At 42.2% G+C, this 20383-nt stretch overlaps 3 protein-coding genes across 3 annotated transcripts; 2 read left to right on the forward strand and 1 right to left on the reverse strand.

The window, feature by feature from the left end:
* Positions 1 to 240: 240 nt before the first annotated feature.
* LOC306696927 (cell division cycle protein 20 homolog B-like) lies at positions 241 to 12363 on the forward strand (the record flags this gene model as incomplete). The annotated part of the gene is made up of 12 exons (XM_079160654.1): positions 241 to 338; positions 665 to 724; positions 5850 to 6051; positions 6848 to 6915; positions 7938 to 7989; positions 8283 to 8393; positions 9543 to 9760; positions 9919 to 10013; positions 10148 to 10376; positions 10932 to 11057; positions 11491 to 11614; positions 12266 to 12363. Exons 1-12 carry the CDS (start codon positions 306 to 308, stop codon positions 12361 to 12363), a joined length of 1416 nt encoding a protein of 471 aa, XP_079016780.1. The 5' UTR covers positions 241 to 305.
* gpx8 (glutathione peroxidase 8 (putative)) lies at positions 2365 to 4684 on the reverse strand. Its single transcript, XM_079161558.1, has 3 exons — positions 4438 to 4684; positions 4013 to 4274; positions 2365 to 2969 (listed from the first exon to the last, which is right to left on the reverse strand). The coding sequence occupies exons 1-3, from the start codon at positions 4639 to 4641 to the stop codon at positions 2806 to 2808; spliced, it is 630 nt and encodes a 209-aa protein (XP_079017684.1). The 5' UTR covers positions 4642 to 4684; the 3' UTR covers positions 2365 to 2805.
* Positions 12364 to 16607: 4244 nt separating the features above from the next.
* On the forward strand, positions 16608 to 19331 carry LOC306696830 (granzyme K-like). Its single transcript, XM_079160540.1, has 5 exons — positions 16608 to 16734; positions 16898 to 17036; positions 17806 to 17944; positions 18151 to 18426; positions 18532 to 19331. Exons 1-5 carry the CDS (start codon positions 16671 to 16673, stop codon positions 18688 to 18690), a joined length of 777 nt encoding a protein of 258 aa, XP_079016666.1. The 5' UTR covers positions 16608 to 16670; the 3' UTR covers positions 18691 to 19331.
* Positions 19332 to 20383: the final 1052 nt, after the last annotated feature.

Below are 20383 nucleotides of genomic sequence, written 5' to 3' on the forward strand. Positions count from 1 at the left end.
TGCCGCCTCCACCTTTAAAACATTACCGCGTTGCTCTTTTTTTATTGTATCTATTTGTCAGTAGAAACCAGGACGCGGAGGCAATACCAGTAAACAGGTCTACTTCATTAAAAAAAAAAAAAAAGTCTAACCTATAAGCACCAATAGCAGAGCAGATGGCGGGACTTCCCGCTCCACCGTCCGCCCGGAGGAGAGTATTTAGGGAGCGGAGTCAGTCCGGGAGAGCAGACGACAGGTGCACCGGGCATGACCGCGACCTCAGACGGGCGGAGAGGGAAGAGGAACGGGGCTTTACTCAAGTGGAGATGAAACTTACAGGTGGACCATCAAACGACTGGGTGAGTCATTTATAAATTATCGTTACAAAAAAAAAAAAAAATAGCTTTATAGGTTGGTATATTTATCATTATGAGCTGCTGCTGCTGCTACCAAGACAACCACTTTAATCTAAACACATGGCTGTGTCTCTTTGGTACAAACAAGTGAGCTTATTCAACTGTTTACACTTTCATTCAAACAGCACCTATTAATAGGCAACTCATTATGACATCAGTAAAAATCATTTTCAAATTAGAGGTCTTAGTTTAGCCGATAAGAAAGTCGTTTTTGGTGCGATAATGAGCAGCACTTTGACTGAGGTCTTCTATTGTTTTTATATAACCAGGACAATATGAGGAGAACGCTGAGAGATGTTGTAGGGAAGAGAAGACACTGCCCCTTCAAGGTAAGAGGTATACAGCTGTATCAAAGGGTTAATTGTAGTCCCAGTCTGGCCTCTGATGGTGGTGACAGTGTGGCAGTGTACTGCTGCTGGCTGTGCTATCTGATGGACAGCTGTCAGCTGCACTCCTCACTGCTGCCACCGACTGACCTCAGACACCCAGCCACTTATCACTCACCTGAGAAATAAAGACTCAACAGTCGGATAAAGTGTGGAGGGAAATGAACGAGGAAAGCATTAAAGGGACAGTTCACCCCACATTCAGAAGTAAAAAATGTTTTCCCTCTTACCTGTAGTGCTAGTGTAGGCTACTCAACATTGTTGGGTCATGATTTTCTGGAGACGTTGCTGTGGCGACTCACACCAAAACAATCTAGCTTGATACGTAGTACGACAGGTAAGAAGAAAAATACCTAGCTTCATGTTGGACGTTCAGCTGGACATAGTCAAATCCATTTATTTGCATACAGGCCTGTAAACGGTAGCTGGTTGGGAGGCAGTGTAATGTTAGCTGATGTTTGTTGCCCCAGCTCACTCTGCTCTGCTACCTAAACAGTTACATTTGACTCTACAGTTATTACTCACCCCCCCCCCCGGACGCTCACACTCGTGCACTTTATGGTGCATCAGGAGATGCAAGCGACCAGGAACTTGATTTTTGAAGTTATCCAATTTAGGCAGCTGGTGTTATTTTCAAATGTTTGAGCTTCTGGTATGACAAAGAGCTTTTTTTTAAAAACAGCCTGATGTTCTTCAGCTCTCTCCTCTTGTGGGTGGCTGGAAGGCAGTGTCTTGTTAGCTGGTTGAATCTGCGTGCCAGCTTACCTGCTGCTGCCCTCCAACTGTCCATCTAAATCCACAAACCAGGAGACTCTTCAGCTAACGTGTACTTCTACATATTAAAAATAGAAAATAAGGCAGGTTTGTACACAGCCGACAACCTTCTGTTCTGCCGAGTGAAGCTGATGTGGAAGTGTCTTAAACGTGCATTCTCTCTACTGACCAGCAGGGGGCGACTCCTCTGGTTTCAAAAATAAGTCTGATTGTATAGAAGTCTATGAGAAAATGACTACTTCTCTCTTTATTTATTACCTCAGTAAACATTGTAAACATGAGTTTATGGTCTCAATCTCTAGTTTCAAGTCTTCTTCAATACAGCATGATGTTCATTTAGTAAATTATGGTCCATTTAGAGTCATTTGGGCTTACTGTGATTGACAGGTCGCTGCCACTACCAGAGCCGCATAGGTCTCTACGTCACTCCTCCGCATATGGTCACTTCTGTTCATTGGTTGCAAAAACAACGACATTGCTACGGCGGAATCGCCAAACTCCAGGCTTCAAAACGGCAGCCTACAAACCAATGGGTGATGTCACGATGACTATAGGTCCACTTCGTATATTCAGTCTATGGTTAGTACATTTGAGGAAAGAAGCAGTTTTTCCTTTTTGGCGACCGTCATCAGTCTTTTCAAATATTCAAACTTAGAGGTGACACTATAATAACTGCGTTAGAAACAATGTCAAATAGCAAATACTAAAATTGTTGCATCAACAGTTAATTAAGCAGCTCTAAGTATTGTTCTAGCTTTTAAACCCTGAACAAAAAGATCCTGAGCTAAAGCAAGTGATCATGACTGAATTTTATTGTTGGATGGATGTTTCACAATACGCCGGGGTCAAATAAGTCAAAATGGGCTAAGCAGGTTTATGCTCCACCATAACAAAGTTTAATGTAAACATTAGAGAGCGATGGTACAAAGAAGACACTAAGCCAAACTAATCATTTGTAAAAAACAAAGAAAACAAAAAAACACTGTGATGGCTGAACAATCCTTCAGCTGCGGCAGAGGTCATGATGAGGAATGTCCATCATGATTGTCAATATTAACCACAGGATGGTCCCCCCCCCCCCCTTCCACACACATATAGACACACATTTGGTGAATGACTTGAAGTGGATTTTTTCCTCCTGCATGTTCCACCCAACCACGCTTGCTGAAACACTTCAGAGTTCAGTCATGTCCTTGCTGCTAAGAACACACATATTCACACAGATGTGTGTCCGGTATGTTGTCGGACCATCATAGCTCCACCCGTTTCTTCAGGATGATTTCTCGCACCAACGCCGTGGCCTCTCGTCGAACGCTCTCGGCGGGCTCGTCCGTTCGCCAGAAGCGGACCACCCTCCCCTCTGGATTCACCAGGAACTTCCAGAAGTTCCACTTGGGGGTTTTCTGCACCGAATCTGAAAACGCAGCACGTCGACAACACATTAACGGTGCACGTAACGACCTGAATGGATTATTGATAGATTATTGTCGTAGCATTTGACATTTTTTTTTGCATTTGTAGGTAATGTCAATGTTTAGGACATATAAATACATATTATTTTGTTACTCTCTGATAAGCGTGTGATATAGATCAAATGTACACTGAGATATAGTGAATTTCCCTGGAAGGATATTTGGAAACTGTTGGGATGAAATCACCAGATGTTGCGGTCAATTTAACACAGGGACAATTCAAGATACTTCATCAAATTGATGGCACAAAAAAAAAAGATAATAAAGTGACAGCTACCACAATACAAACGGTGTGAAAAACGAGGTTACGTATCGTCATGACGGCAATATAACTGACTCCATTCACACCCTTTACATCACCACGGTTCACAGAAAACTGTATTTCCTGAAGACGTTGTGGTGAACAATCAGCAGCTGCCACACTGTGATAAGAAATTATGTTATTTCAGCAGAGATGTAAGGCGCTAAATTGAGATGTCGCACCAAAACTAGGTAGCGCTCACAGTTATAACCCTACGTTTAAGCATTCACTTTGTTTACATTTTTACATTTTGAAGAACCTCAGGAGCTCACGGACGAGTCCTCCAGATGTTCTTTTCCGACGCCGATTTTAAAAACACATGATTTTAGTTAGTTTTTCCCCTTTGAGGAAGCATAAATATGTTTTTTATATATCGGTGTATGTTTTGTTTGGGACATGTCAAGTATTTCTGGAAACTGGTTTTATCATGTCAAATATCAAACATTTACTAGTAACAGCTTCACAGATGCCAACACTTTTTCGTTATAAATGGATTACTATTGATACCAGATAACAGGTATTTGTTGTTGCAGCGATGTGGCGCAGCAGAAGTTTGTTCCAGACAGCACTTCCTGCCAGACAGCTGCTCAAGTTCACCCATGAATACATTAGTGATCACTTTAACTCCAATAGCAGCGACGTTAATCACAGTGATGGTGTCTCGACTTGTGGTTAGACACCAACCTGTGAGGAATTTGAAGGCTGGATCCGCCTCCGAGCCCATGATTTTGATCCTGCTGAAGAACGGGAAGGTGACGCCGTAGGTGGACTTGGCGAACGCCTCGATGTCCCGGCTGGTCCCGGTCTCGGTGTCCCCGAACTGACCGCACGGGAAGGCCAGGACGTTGAAGTGAGAGGTGCCCAGCTCCCGGTGGAGCTCCTGCAGGGACACGTAGTTGGCTTCCGTCTGCTCGCTGTGGCTCGCCACGTTTACAACCAAAGACGCCTGTAAAAGAGGGGGAGACACGGGGTATCGTTGTGTGTAACACGCCATAAGAAGTAGCCGTATATGCAATGGAACACCAGCTGAACTGACGCGGGGTGACTTTTTAAAAGTTTGCACGTATTTCCTCCCTAAACTGAAACGAGGGGTGATGATGTGGACTCACTTTTCCTCGGTACTTCTCCAGAGACAACGTCCTCCCCTTCGCGTCCTTCACCTCGAACGAATAAAAGTCCGTCGGTTTCCTCGGCTTCAGCTGAGTCTGCAGGAGGAACAAACAGCCGACGCCGACCGTCATGCTCACCAGGACCGTCAACGTCTTCACTTTCGGGTTGGAGGACTTAGTAGGGTAGCCCCCTAAGGCCTCCATCTTGGAGGGGGGGCGGTGGAAAAGTGAACCGTGGACCGATATGCGGGCGCCTGCCTAAAGTCCTGGAGCTCAGTTAAAGTTAGCGAGCACACTACGGCAATACCGGAAGCTGAGCGCGAGACTTCCTCCAAAATAAGAAGAAAGTCAAAAGTTTAGAACTCTCAAAAGCCTGCTATGTTTTCGAGTTTAAATGCTTTAATGGCACACTCAATACTTGGGTCATGTTTCTGAGTAGATTCATTCGGTTAAATATGAAATATGTCATGATGACATTACACCGCTTTATATCTAATCTAATTTCTAAAATTAATTTCGGTACAAAACGTGTGCTGCTGTGTTTTGAAGGCAGGCGACAACCTCCGGTTCTGCAGAGTGAAGCTGATGCGGAAGATTCTTAAAACTTCCATTCTCTCTACTGGCCAGCAGGGGGCGACTCCTCTGTCTTCAAAAAGAAGTCAGATTGTGTAGAAGTCTATGAGAAAATGACTCTAGTTCTCTCTTGATTTATTACCTCAGTAAACATTGTGAACATGAGTTTATGGTCTCAATCTCGAGTTTCAAGTCTTCTTCAATACAGCATGGTGTTCATTTAGTAAATGATGGTCCATTTAGAGTCAAACAGACCATAAAGCAGGGTATGCTTCAGGGCGGGCTTACTGTGATTGACAGATCGCTTCCGCTACCAGAGACGTATACAAGTGTCTCTACGTTACTCCTTCACATTCCAAATATGGTAACTTCCGTTTATCGGTTGCAAAAAAAATCAACATGAGGCTTCATAACAAGTCCATTGACGTCAGCCTATAGTTGTAGGCTTCCAGTTTAACCTGGAATATGAAACGTGAATGCATTTCATCTGCCTTAACTCATCTTTGATTAATTCAAAGAGAGTCTGGTAAAATACAATTAGATGTTTCAGTTGGTTGCAATTTAAAACCTCACCGCTAGATATTGCTAAATACTGCACCTTTAATATCAGGCCTTTGGACTGGAACCCTAAAGGGGGAAAATAAAAATAAAAAAAGGCAATTACAATGCTTTTGCTTTGAAAGTCTTGACCGGAAGTTTTGCTTTTTATCTTGCTATTAGTGGAGTTGTGTGTTTTGAAATTTGTAGTTTGAGTCAGTTTTCAGTATTCTGAGATTATTGTGACTTCATGTATTTTTATATTTTAATGATTCATTGCTTCTTCTTTGTTTTCTTCTCAGGGACAACATGAGGCCCATCGCGTCTCGTACAAGCGGTTCAAGAGGCGGATCATCCAGAGGAGCGGCAGCGAGGGTCCAGCTGCGAGTACACCGCTGGCCACGTGGCGGCAGTGTGAGCCCAGCTTTGAACTCGACATGGTCCGCCAGAGACTGGAGCTGGATTCTCCACCAGCACGTGAACCAGCACGGAGAGGCCCGCACGGTATTATTTGAACCTGTGATATTGATCTCCCTCACTCACAATAGTTAAATCATCGAAATCATCAAGTGAGATCAGGAGGGAATTTACCCAAACCTTTTTGTGATCACTCCAAATTCTTTACTATTTTTTTTGGAGAAGTATAGCTACATGGAAGAAAATACTTCAATCAATTTGAATGAATGAATTGAATGAATTGATCTTTGCCACAATTTAACTGTACAAAGACACAGATTGTCTGCTCATTGTTTTCCACCACTGCTTTCCCCCCAGAAGTATTTGGGCATCTGAAATTCAACATTATTATCTCAGGTGGTATGAAGGAATTCAAGTTCCACCTCTATGTACGAGAACTGAAAGTGGCAAATTAATTAAATGGTCTGTATTTTTACCGCATGGTATTACAGTTTTATGATCTATAAAATCAGAATGCAAAACTGCTGCAGAAATGCTTGTGCTATGGACGTGTCGATGCATTTTGTTTCCTGCAGCGTGCTTCAAATGTGACACATAAGTGGTCGGTGTTGCATATCACAGTGTTGCAGAGTAACAAATGTACGGTTTAACTGTAAAATACGTTCAATCTTTTTGGGAATAAATGGCCCCCCCAAATTGAATATCAGTCAAAGTGTTTTGTTTTTGTTGTTAGCCTTCTAAGCAACAATAGAGCCAAGCCACAAACCCTCATGTGTCCATCCATTCCTTGTCCTCTTCACCACTATGTCCAGCCGTCTCACTGTGAGGATTCATTGCAGCTTTGTGACATAACGTTTTCTGTGGCATTATCTCTCCTAAACAGAGACAGAGAACACGCCACGCACCATCACTGCTGAGGGACGGCCCGCCACAGAAAATGCCCCAGAACAGGTCTGTCTGTAAAGTTTTAGACCCTCATCTGCAGGCTGTCTTTTATTTATCACACGGTCCTCTCAATGATAATGTTGAAGAGTCAGTGACAAGACGGAACTCAGAACAACGGATCTGGTTTCAGTTTTTTCTTCAGGTTCAAATCAATCAATCAATCAATCAAAATGTATTTATATAGCACTTTTTAATATACAAAAAAAGGTTGCCCAAAGTGCTGCACATACAGTAGATAAGCAGTCATATACACGGTTAAACATTGAAGGGGAAGGTTGTTCCAGAGCTTAGGGGCAGCAACAGAGAAGGACCGGTCGGCCCGGGTTGTCATTTTTGTTTTTGGAACAACTAAAAGCTGTTGGCTGAGAGATCTTGAGCGGGGTGGGGTATAGGGCAGCAGGTCAGACAGAGAGTCTGGGGCGGCGCCATTTAAACACTTACAAACAAATGGCAGAGAAACATGTTAAAATCTGCCACAGTGTTTGTGATTGGGTTTTTCAAATGAAAGATTACTTGAATAAGAAAAGCTGTGAGCTCACTTAAAGTTGCTTTACGCAAGATCGGGAGCATTCTGATTTGCCTCTCAGCGGCATGCGACACTAAGACGGCTGAGTCGGCGGGGCTAGCAGCTAACGGCGCTAACAGTGTTTACCTGAAGGGAAGCCGGAGGGCGGGTGCGATACGCTTCCGCCGATGACGGCTATCAGCAGTAACCGCCGTAATGAGAGCTAGCCAGTCGGGGGCGCTCACGTGCACTAAAAGCGTACGTGGCCGACTGGCTATGTAAACAAAGCAAGATTACAACTCACACAGCGGGAGAGTGACTTCATTCTCTGCTCAGGTGGACGTTATTCCGTTATATGCTTACATAGCAAATAGCTGTTTGCTGCTATATTGATGCTCTAAATCGCGTACAGTGCCCCTTTAAGCTAAAAATAAAAAACATTACCCAGTTATGAATAACACCAGTTATGCAATGGAAATTTATTTAAACGTCATGTAAAAGACTGTATCTTCTTCTTTTGCAGGGTTGGGTGTGGAGAGCTACGGTTCCAGAACATGGAGGTGCACTACCGGCCGGTACAGCATGTTTCCTTTTTAACTTTCACTCCACTGGGTCAAACAATCCGCAGAAATGTTTTCAAGCAACAGAGACGGCCTGAGGACCGTGGGCGGTCTGTGATTATGGTGTATTATTACATTAGATCTAGTCCATCTTGTAAAGCTTATGGAGTGTGTTCAGTGGTTTTGTGGAGGTGTTTTTCAATTCTTTCATTTTAGTTTCAGTGAATGAATCAACAGTAAACCAAAGATGCATGACTTTTGAATGTGTTGTAACTGTGTTTTGTGTAATATATTCTTTTCCATTACAGATGAGAGAAGACAGGCTCTGCAGCCGTTTGCTCTCTTGGACAAAACCTCCACGAGTCAGCGGGGAAAGTCGGTGATGAAGTTGGCGGCACCGTCGCTGCTGAACGACTACTGTAAGAGAAGATACAAATCCTGAGAAAAACAATAAGGCTGGTCTTACTCTGTAATGGTTTTTTTTTTGGGGGGGGGTCAACAAATCCTTCCCATGAAAAGAGACCAAACCAACAGCGTGTTATTCCGCCTCACTCACACTGTCTGTGACACTCAACGTTAATCTTTAATAACAGGTCACAAATAAACAGTTTCACTCTAATAAAATGCTCCATCATTTCATAAAACAGCTGGACACCATAGTTTTTAGCACATGTTATAAATTAGAGGAAATAGTATGAAGGGGGACTATTTTCAGCCGAGGATTAATAATGCTCTTTGTTGTACGTGGGACTGACTCAAGGTAAACTGTTCCACAGGGGTGCCCGCACTTTTTCGGTGTGCGAGCTACTTTTAAAATGACCAAGTCAAAATGATCTACCTACATTCAAAATGCTAAAAATATATATATATATATATATATATATATATATATATACATCAGCATCATAGTTGCCGGATGTCAGCGGGGGGGGGGGGGGGGGTGCTGCTGATCGCAAGAGGAGCGGCTGTTGCCGGACCTTCATCGGCGGGGGGGAGGCAGGCACCCCTGCACTACAGCTACTATTCAGAGCACTGAGGTCTCCTCTGTATCTTTATTGCATGTGAATTTGTGGGTTTTAGCAACTTGGGGAAAGTTACAATTTTACAATTACAACATTATAAATGTATTTTATGAGTTTATTCTAGGATCTTTTCTCCTTTTAGGTCAATGAAACAATAAAGAATATTTATAGAGAAGGCTTGGAAAACAGGATTCAGAGCAAAAATATAACAAAACAACTACCCAAATAAACAAAATATATAAAAAAAGACCTTTTTAGTTTCTGGTCAAATTTGTCTGATTGTGGTGCGGTGTGTGTTGGGGGTTATCTGTTTTCCGACCTTCATAAGGTCACATGACCCCTGCTCTTATTGCTTTTTTAATAAATGAACACAGCGTTGGACATCACATGTGGCAGATCGAGTCAGCAGCAAGATATGACTTCTGATTGTGGCGAAAGTTGGTTTTTAATAAACCTAAATCACACCGTAGTTTGTCAGGACTTGACTCAGAATAGCCCCTGTAGCCCGTCTCTCTCTCTCTCTTTTCCATCCCTCTCCCTTTTCAGACACCAATCTTCTCGACTGCAGTTGTAACGGTGTGGTTGCATTAGCGCTGGGCCCTTCTGTCTACATTTGGAATTCAGAAACTCGCACCCTGGCGGGATCTTTGGACCCAAGTCCACAACCGGGACGGGCGCGCCATTGGACGCCGTCCATCTCCTGCCTGAGCTGGAGCCGGGACGGCAGCACTCTCTGCGTCGGGACCCGGCAAGGGGAGATACAGGTGGCTGCTCTCTGGAGCTTGAAGTGAATGAGTACAAAGAGGGTGGAAACTGATTCATGCAAACTGCGGTATGGGGCTGGGGGGGGGGGGGGGGGGGGGGGGTGTAACATCAGCAGGATGACTGGTTTGTGGCGTCTCTCTCTCTTTGACTTTCGTAGCTGTGGGACGTTGAACACAAACGGAACATGAGGCGTCTGCCGTCACACCTGTCTGTGGTCAGAGGGCTTTCCTGGAAGCAGCAGTTACTCAGCAGGTTTGTGTTGTCAGGACGCAAAATGAAAGTTACAAAGAATTCCAGCATCATTCTCTTTTTTTTAAAAGGGCATCACACTGAGTATCAATAGAGAGTATTCATCTAGGGGAATGACAGATAACACAATCCCACAGCGGCTCTGCTCTCGGACGCATCCATCACTTTGACCCTCGGGCTCCCGAGCCTCTGGTGGGCGCCGTCGTCCAGGAGGAGGCGGTCTGTGGCCTCCAGTGGTCACCGGGAGGCGACTGGCTGGCCAGCGGCTCCACAGAGGGCCTTCTCCGTGTTTGGGGCGGTGACATCGCCGGGGTCACATGGTCACGTCAGCCAATCACCACGATGAGACAGCCCAGCGCTGTTAAGGTCAGTGTGGATGCTTCGTGATCGGAGGACTTAGAAATGAAAACAGATCCTGTCTGTCAGATGTGACACAGTGACCTTGACAAGCTCTTTTTTCTGATCACTGTAAAAAAAACAAAAAACCTTATTGAATACACTTTAATAGAATATATAAATATAAAATATATATATATTATATAAAACACTTTTTACAGGCACTGTATCTTGGAATTCACTGGTGTGATTTTAAACTCTGTTGTATCGTCTGGAATTCAACCATACTGCTGTTTATTCACACAACAGTATGTTGAACGTTTGCGCACATATACTAGTATGTGATTTTGAGTCTGTAGCTTATAGCGAAAAGCTAATGTTAGCATGCTAACATGCTCGGCGACGGATATTTTAATAATGTTAAAAACCCCATGCAGCCCCAGCCCTAAAAACATACCCAACGCTACGGGTTGGTATGCTGAAGGGTTTTAGTGGTAGTTGATCCTGTGACAATTCAGCGGAACAACCAGATAATCTGCTGACAGTTGTGTGTGTGTTTTAGACTCACTGTATTTTTGTGTTCAGGCAATGGGTTGGTGTCCATGGCAGAGAAAGATGATCGCCACAGGAGGCGGGTGGAACGATGGGGAGCTGAGAGTCTGGGACACAGATTCGGGGACTTGCGTGACTTCTGCCAACACAAATTCTCAGGTGATTAACGGGACAGTTTCCCCCCAAAACAAAAAAACCACAGTTTTCCTCTTACCTGTAGTGCTTTCCGAATCAATCCAGATTGTTTTGGTGTGAGTTGCCTGGTTTTGGAGACATCGGGTGTAGAGATGTCTGGCTTCTCTCCAATATGATGGAGAGGAAGTGCTCAAAGGTCACTCAAGAACATTTCACAACGACCGGGTCATGATTTCTCAAAAGAGACTTTGCTGTGGAGATTTTTTAAATGTATCTTTTTTGGTGCTTTAGGCAACTCACACCAAAACAATTTTGACTAGTAAATAGGACTCCACCGTAAGAGGAATAATATGTAGTTATTAATTTTGGGTTGAACTGTAAACTCAAATGTATCAGAGTTTTTTTTTTTACTGTGTATACATATCAGACAGACCGTTCTTTATGACTCCAATTGCAGATTTGTTCTCTGCGCTGGGCCGAGAAGAACAAATGTCTGGTCACAAGTCACGGCCTTCCTCATCACCAAGTCAACTGCTGGTCCTGGGAGTTCCCCTCCCTCAGCCCCGTCTACCAGCTGTCAGGTTAGAGAACCTGAAGCATGATGCGTGTGCAGCTACAATCCCTCAACACATTCACAACAGCCTCGTAGGAATAAATGTATCGCACGCTGAGTAATATTTGCAAAGCAGCGTCCGTGCGACAGTTGTGTCATCTATCGCTGAGATATTCGATAGCCATTTGGTGCTGACTCATTCGTGTCCTGGGCTTCCAGCTAATGTGAAACTGTGAATTGAACACATCAGAAGTCACTACGTGTGCTATGACATGTCACAGTTTCCTGAGGTATTTATGAATTTGTCTAAAAATCCTATAAAGATCATTTACAATATCTTTATGACTTGTGTTATTCATTTAAGAATAAAGAAATGTGGGGATTTTGATTTGACTTTCAATCTGTGATGTCCGAAACTCTTTCTATTTCTTTGTGACTGTTGAGTGAATGTGCAGCCTTGCATTGAAATTTGCAGTTTGCTAAAACGTTTGTGTTTTGATGTGACGCGAATTATGCGAAAGTCAAACCGTCCCCACAACGCTTTGACTCCGACAATGACAGAGAGCATCAGGGTCCGCTGTTGATCTATTTGATCCCCTATTGAGACGGCCCCTGTTTTAAATGAGAACGAAGGTATTTAAAGGTCAAACTTAAATCGTGTTGGATTTTAATTTTTTAGGTCATTCTCACCGAGTCCTGCACTTGGCCGTAAACCCCGACGGCACTCAGATTTTCTCAGCGGGAGCAGACCAGCAGTTTCACATCTGGGACGTGTGATTGCGCAACATCGCTGAAGGTGGACGGTGAATGTCGCAGACCTGTGTGAAACCTGTGTCCACACATACAAGAAGCTCTCTTTTCTTGTTAATGTCATTGTGTGGAGAATGCTCATTTCCTGTCCCCTGCTCTGAGCTCACCACAGTAAGAAGCTAACAAACCACAGTCAAACTTATTGACAGGGCACGCTCACATGCACTAACGTGCATTAAAGGCATGCACGGCTGGCCCCGGCCCCGTCAGCAAATCAAAGAGAAGCTCGGAATACAACCCGCACAGATGAATACTTGTTTTTGCTGCAAACAGCCTCTCTGGACAGTAAATAGTCACAAACTCACCCTTTAAAGCCTTGTATATGATGATGTATTTCATAACCAGTGCAAAGGGGCTCCGGGGAACTTCTAATGCAATTTATCATGCACAAGGGACTAATTATCATTTATATTTACTTGTGTACCTTTTAAAAATGATGTTAATGTTTTGTTCCATGTATATTATCCTTTCTTTCTTGATAACCTCCTGTGATATGTAACCCAATAAACATTGTTATATATGTGCCACTTTGTTCAACTAAATTCATTATGGGGGCTTGATTCCCTCTATTTTTCAGGTGTATGTGTTTTTGCTTGACGTGCTGAAAATGTGTCACTTCCAACGATCTAACAGCTAAATAAAGTACAAGTCAACAGATGCAAAGTAAAGTACTCTTAGCAGAGACGTGTGTTGAAATATGTCAAATGTGCAACCAGACAAGACCTCAGAGATGTCATGCAAAAGAGCCTGTGGTGAAGACTTCCTTTAAAAAAAAAAAAAAATAGACCCCCATCGAATGCGATACTTGATTTGGTTAAAATGTGCAGACACAGACGTGACAAACATGTGAGGTCTGTCACCACAAACTTCTAATTCTCAAAGACTACACCACAACACTGAAGTTCAGCAAAGACACATGCACTGGTGATTAGTCATGAATGTGAAAAAACTAAACTTTTCAGAAAACTATAGAATAGAAAACGTTGAGGTACATTATCCCTCCAACAGCACTCTACAGTGTCTATTGTGGCTAAAACTCTGACTTTATGCTCCAAAGGTCTTATGTCCCGGCGATTTATGGAACCACGGTGACAAGTTGAAATCCCTGTTCTAATTCTGAATGTCTTAGTGTTGAAACTACCTGCTTCTTTTCCCAGCATCTTCATTGTGAGCGTTTGATTGGCAGGCAAGAGGCATTGCACATTCAATCATGCAACAATTTGGCATTATATCTAAACCCCTACCATGGCCCATAAAACCAGAGGAAAATCTAAATCCTAAATTTGTAACTAAACTTTGGTCAATCCCTGCAAATGACGCAGCTACACTAGTGTGGTGGCTCTCGATATGGCGATGTTGTACGGTTCGTTGGTTGGTTGGTCTGAAAGAGCCCAAAAGCTAATAGATGAATTGCGATGATTGACATTTATGTCCCCCACAGGACAAACTATAAGAACCTTGGTGGTCCTCTAGCTTTTTCTCTAGCGCCACCATCAGGACAACATTTCAATGTGTCCAGTATTTAAGATTATAAGCAAAATACCTTAAAAACTAGCAAGCTCTACTTTGTGTTTACTGCTAGTTAGCAGACGTTAGAATGCTAAACTAAGGCGGTGAACATCATACCTGCTAAATATTAGCATGTTAGCATTGTCATTGTGGGTGTTGGCTCAAAGCACTGCCATAAAGCCTCACAGAACAGCTAGCATGTCGGTAGAGTCACCAAGTTTTGTAAAACATTTTTTTTTTTTTAACGCCATTATTGGAGATATTACAATGCAGAGAGGACAGGAAACAAGAGACAGAGAGAAAAGGTGAACGACATGCCACCAAGGTTGTTCACTATTGGCCTATTTGGCCGCCAGGGGGCCAAAACTGCAGCAATTTTTAACAGATGTTTGTTACTTCTGATGCTTTGCCCTGTACAGCTAAAGTAAACCTGTTTTTTTATACTCCCAAAGTGCTGAACCGCTTCCAACTTCAGAATCGCGGCATGTAAATAACAGATTTACCAACAGGACAGAGAGAATAATTAATTACGCTGTGCATAAGGTCAGGATAGACTGGCAAAACACTGGTAGTTCTGTTAGCTGTTAACGTAATGACAGGTGTTTTGAGAAAGCGTGAGAGGTCGTTGAGAATGCCGCTGAATGTGAGATTAGCCGTGGACGGACACAGAGGTGCACAGTCACTCATGTATGCACACATGATCACCCTTGACAGTATTTATGTGTCATATTTATGAACGTCTCATCCACTACTACTGGAAGGCTACTTGATTCATCTTCTTACTTTCTCATTTCTGAAATGTGTAATCTCAGCCAATGTGTTATCATGGAGCAATGGAGCAAATGATCGTCCGTGGACAAATGAATGATTGTAGTGTCCATGTGGAAGATTTGCTTCAAGCTGGGAAACTGTGCTTTGAGGCTCTCCTTCTTCTCAAAATGATGATGCACTGTAGGGTCAACAAAGTTCTCTATGTATTTCAATTGTTAAACTGTAGGTGGGCAGAGTTTGCACGACCAGCCTTGGAATTGCAAAGTTAAAAAAAATTTTTAATCTTAATCTGACAAACAAAGCCTCACACAGTATCCAGCTAGTTAGTTAGTTAGTTAGTTAGTTAGTTAGTTAGTTAGGCACAAGGTCCGTAATTGTGAAATGTTCAAGTGCTATATAAGAAGTTTTTAGGTGAATGTGGCAGCAAATTCGGATAGTATTAGTCATATCATGGCACGGTATTTGGCATTATTTATATGTAGTTTGTTTTCAGTGTGTAATTTGATACAGTATTTAAATGTAGGGCCTATAATCACACACTGACTATATCAAGACAAATGATCATTATTTATTATCAGCATTTGGATGTCTTGGACCGAAGATAAAAATTCACATTTCGAAACATTTGACGTTAGAAAATGTTATTTTCAAACATTTACAGTATTCTGATTCAAAATGAAATAATTCTCAGCTTTGAAAACTAAGCTAGGTCTAAAACACACGGTGATTTAGACAATGAACACGTTTTACGTAAAGACAGTAGTGACCACAAATCTTTTCCCTTCCCATGTGTTTAGGTTTAATTCTATAAGATCCGGGGTGCATTCAGGATATTATATTATATTATTACATTCTGTTTTGGGTTTTTAACAATATTTTATTCCACAGTAGAAATGTACTGTAAGTGCTGCTGTGTTGCTTTCCTTGGTGGCTCATGTACTAAGAGTTATGTGAATAAATAAATACTATAAGATGGTTGAGATGATGACTGTATTTTGCTAATTTTAAGAAAATTAAAGCAAAAGCTCAACATTTGGTGAAATATGCTCTCTGGCAGAGAGTTAGTTGAGAGTTAGTAGAGATTCTTATGTCTACAATAAATGTAAAATAGCACATAGTTGATTTTACACTTCAGTGTTTGTGCGGATTAAATAAACGGACAAACCATGTTAATTCGTAATCTAATTAACTGCAATGGTAACATCCAATCACAACACTAATCAGGTTAAATGGAACATATGACTTCTGAATCATCTACACAGTGACGGGAACGGAGACGATGGTCCAAATATTCTGGATGTGACATCGGCAACAAACATGTTGGCAAGCGTACTTGCCCAAATGTCTTCATTTAGCTCATTTATTTAAGAAATCCAAACCTGATTTTAACAAAGATTTACTGGTTGTTGAATTGCACAAAAACGTTTTGTCAAGACAGAAGTATAGTTCAAAGTTGAATAAGCAAAGACAAATGTTTTGTCACATGCTCAGTCGACATAAATAGCATGTGGCATAAAATACAGCATCCAGTTCCTCCAGCATTTAAACTCTGAGTTCTCTTTTTTTCTTCATCATTCACCACCAGCCCTGTGTCAGCCGATATGATCCACTTTCTCATGATTTCCTCTGAATCATGACATGACGTTCATATCAACTCATAAGCGTAGCTGAGGGGCTTGTCAGCAGACTCCAGTAGCTGGTTCACAGCAGGGCCCACCCATAGGAAACTGCCTGCACCCTGATGATGTGACCTGCTTCATGCACCACCCCACAGTCAACAGCGTGGTACTGATCGAAAGACTGGGAAATGACAAAAAAAATGTCACCACAAGGCTTTTAAATGAAGATGTTATGCTTGCGATCGTTCTGCTGACTCATGCATTTCTCCGGTCAGACCACATCCTTCCAGCCTAACATATAAAAGACAAGTGTGTGCATCGAGGTGAGCTTCAGAGCCTCCGGCGTCACATCAAAGAGAGAGAGAAGAAGAAGAAATGTTCCGCCCGAGGGATTTCACTGTTTTCATCTCGTGTGCGGTCCTCCTCATCGTCCAGTCAAGTGAGTGACATGTTCTTCATATCGCAGTCATTGACTTTGTGATATCCTCCTCATTCATGCAAAGCAATGCTACTTTCAATATTACAGTGCAGCTATTATTGACTAATTTATCTACTCTTTTTTTTGTGTGGAATTACTGAACTGAGTGCTTATTCTGTTTTAGGTCATGGTTCTGAGATTATTGGTGGGAAAGAAGTGAAGCCCCACTCGCTGCCTTTCATGGCTCTGATAAAGAGTCCGGGCGTCTGTGGGGGGATACTGATCCACCCATCATGGGTCCTGACTGCTGCCCACTGTGCTGGGTAAGACCACCTTTATTTCTTACTGATGAAAGATTTTATGTTCTGGCAATTTAAACTCTTATAATAGTTTGAGTTTAAACTGAAAACAAAAAAAACGGTTATAATTTCCACACCCTCTGCTGTTATTTTATATTGAGCTGAATATTTGCTCTTTTAAGTAAATATCTAAGTTCTCACTAATCTTATCAGAGACACAAGCATGCAAGACTTACATTGATGCGACTGCTTTGCACACTGACATTTAAACATTGATGTATTTGTGTCTTGAGGATCAGAGGAAAGATTAAGATTTAGGTCAGCAAAACTGTAAGAAAAAGAAAAAACATGTAAAGCAGTTCATGATCTAAATGGTGTTATTTCAGTGTAGTTTGACTTGCCACATTTTGATACTACTGTAGTATCCGCTATGTATGGCAAAACAAGAAAAAGACATATGTGATCCTCCGTTTGAATTAGCCAACTCTTGGTTGTTGCACACCCTTGAAAGAACAGACCAAAGGAGGCCGATGTTGGAGAGAACAATGTAGTGTGAAGGTGAACATAACAGTTTTATATCAGTCCACACCCACGAGTGTCAATTTTACAATTTTCGTTTCATTAAACTCTTTATTTAACTACCACTGAAGTCCCACTGGGGGAAAAGCTATATCGTGACCTTACTATATTAAATAGAATATGCACACATAATCCACACAACCGTGATAACATCATTTTATCAATAATTGATGCACACTAGCATGTTAACTTGATAATAAAACCTTGTTTGCAGCTCTCGCAGCATTAAGGAGGTGTTTCTTGGGGTGCACTCCATGGCTAAAGACAAAAATAACTCCTGGCAGGTTAAGAAAAGTGTTCCTCATCCTTGCTATGATGCAACAGATAAGGTCAATGACCTCATGCTGCTCAAGGTAAGGAAACAGTCCCCGTATTCCCACCATATAGAAAGCAAAGATGTAACAATCTGCATAGGGAAGTTGTTAAAAAATGACTGAGGCAAACAACCAAGGCAGACATTGTGACACACATTCACGAAAACCAACCTCCCTTCTGGTGCTAAAGGCAACGTACAAGATGGTCAGCATCAGTAAGTCCTATTTCTTTCTTCAAATTTCAGCTCAACAAACCGGTGAAGCAAACCCAGACGGTGAAACAGCTCCCGTTGGGCAACACCGTCAAAGACCCGGCGGCTGGCACCAGCTGTCTGGTGGCCGGATGGGGGAAAACTAACAATAATGTCAAAAAACCGTCGGACGTCCTGATGGCCGTCAACGTGACCGTGATCGACCGAGTGAAGTGCAACTCCCCAGAATATTACGGCCTTAAACCCGTCATCACCAGAGGCATGATATGTGCCGGTTCGGACGGTAAAATCAGGGCCGACACCTGTCAGGTGAGTGCGTTTTGAAAGTTTTTGTAGTGCAAGAAGAAACCACTGCCGTGACCTGCCTTGTGTGTTAATAAAACATTACTTCTCGTGTTTGTATTATCTCTCTAGGGGGATTCAGGAGGCCCACTTTTGTGCGATGGAGCGCTAGTCGGTGTCACGTCTTTTGGAAGGAATTGTGGCCTAATTACAAAGCCCGGAGTGTACGCTTTCCTGTCAGAAAAACAACTTGTCTGGATCAAAAAGACCATGAAAAAGTCTGAAATATAATATAATAAGCCCCCCTTGTTAACTACACTTCTGTAATCCTGACCAAGTTAACCACTTAATGTCTATCTTTGTTTCTATTATATATGTACATTCACTTGTCCTACTGCAGCCGATACAAACGGGACTTAGATCAGAGGGATTTTTTTTTCTCAAGCTGTACACCAAAGAGCTGTTCTCTCCTAAGATGAAAGCAAAACACCAAAGTGACATTATTCAAAACGTCAACCAGAGAGATTCACCACTTCCTGAATCAGAAGCTTAAATTGTCTCTGAGTCTTCAGCTCAACTCTTGTGGAAAGATTTAGTTATAAAGGTTAATTCACGGGCAGGTGAATTATTATTACCTCGTTATTAATCCATATTAGTAGCCTATGGCTTAAAAAAACAAAACCAATGACCTGTTATTTAATACTTTAATCTTTATTGTGTCGTTAGCTCTGAATTTCACACCTTCATTGCATCACAGATTTGTGTTTCACTTCTCTGCTTTCAGGTCGCGTGAGATCAGTGTTTAAATAAAATTAAAAAAACTTTGCTGTCATGGTATAAACACAGAAGAACATGTTTTTGTCTTTCGTCCTGCTATGTAGACAACCTTAAAACGCTTCCAGCATGAGACAATTACAATAATGTCAACGCAAAGAACATGAAGTTCTGAGCAGTAAAGAGACAAAAGAAATAAAAATAAACATCTTGCGGGTTGTGTGCTTACTCAGACCAGACCACAAGAGACAAATTCTCACAGTGTCTCTCAAGACCCCCTTGCAGGAAACGTGCAAAACGTTGCATGACAGCGAACACACATTAAACACGTTCCACATCCAGTAAAAGGAAATGCTTGCCATTGTAATCAAAGTTGACACAGTGACATTTTTCGGAAGGATTATTCATCAGCTTCTTTGTCTCTCTTATCTTTGTTCTCTTTCATTCCCGTGAGCTTGAACCAGCCCATTTGTCATCTCGGCAATATTTGCTCCCCACTTTAAATTCTTGTGGGTTTGTCACAGAAGTCGGCTTAGCCTTCTAAGTACTTCTACCGCATACACCCTCTTTATGAACCTGGGACCTACCGTGCATGTGGTGCTGGAGCTACATCCCTAGGTGGAGCTCTCCGCTGCAGTAAGTGGTGCAGTAATGTACAGAGAGGAGATTTCACTCAGCTGGTAGTCAATGTTCTATCACTTTACAGAACTAAAAATGAGTCCTGTTGATAAGAGATAGATACATAGAAATATACTTTTTTTTAGTATTGTATTTAGATCCCCATTGGCAACTGTAAACAGAATGAATACCTGCTGTTTCCTGAAGGGCAATCCGTAAGCATCGCACTGGTTCCCTCGACAAAAAGCCAATGGGATTTTTCACATTGGATTTTGGATTTTTACAGAAAATAAACTCTGTGGCAAACAAAGGTTTATGACTCTTACTTACATTTTGTTCAGCAAGATAATCTTCACAAATGAACACCACTTTTATGATATTTGAAGCTTGAATGCAATCGTCAGAAGTAAAAAAACAACAAAAAACTAACATTGGGCTATAGAGGAACTACACCATGGACGCTCGAGCGAGAGTATACACACAACAAGGCTGTGAAGACGGACTAGTCCGCTTGACGACGTTTTGTAGTCTCAATTAGCCACTTCAGGGTATTCACTGAAGTATTTTATAGTGTAGAACTGACAATTTACAT

The sequence above is a fragment of the Pholis gunnellus genome (assembly GCF_910591455.1).
Source record: "Pholis gunnellus genome assembly, chromosome: 6".
NCBI lineage: Eukaryota > Metazoa > Chordata > Actinopteri > Perciformes > Pholidae > Pholis > Pholis gunnellus.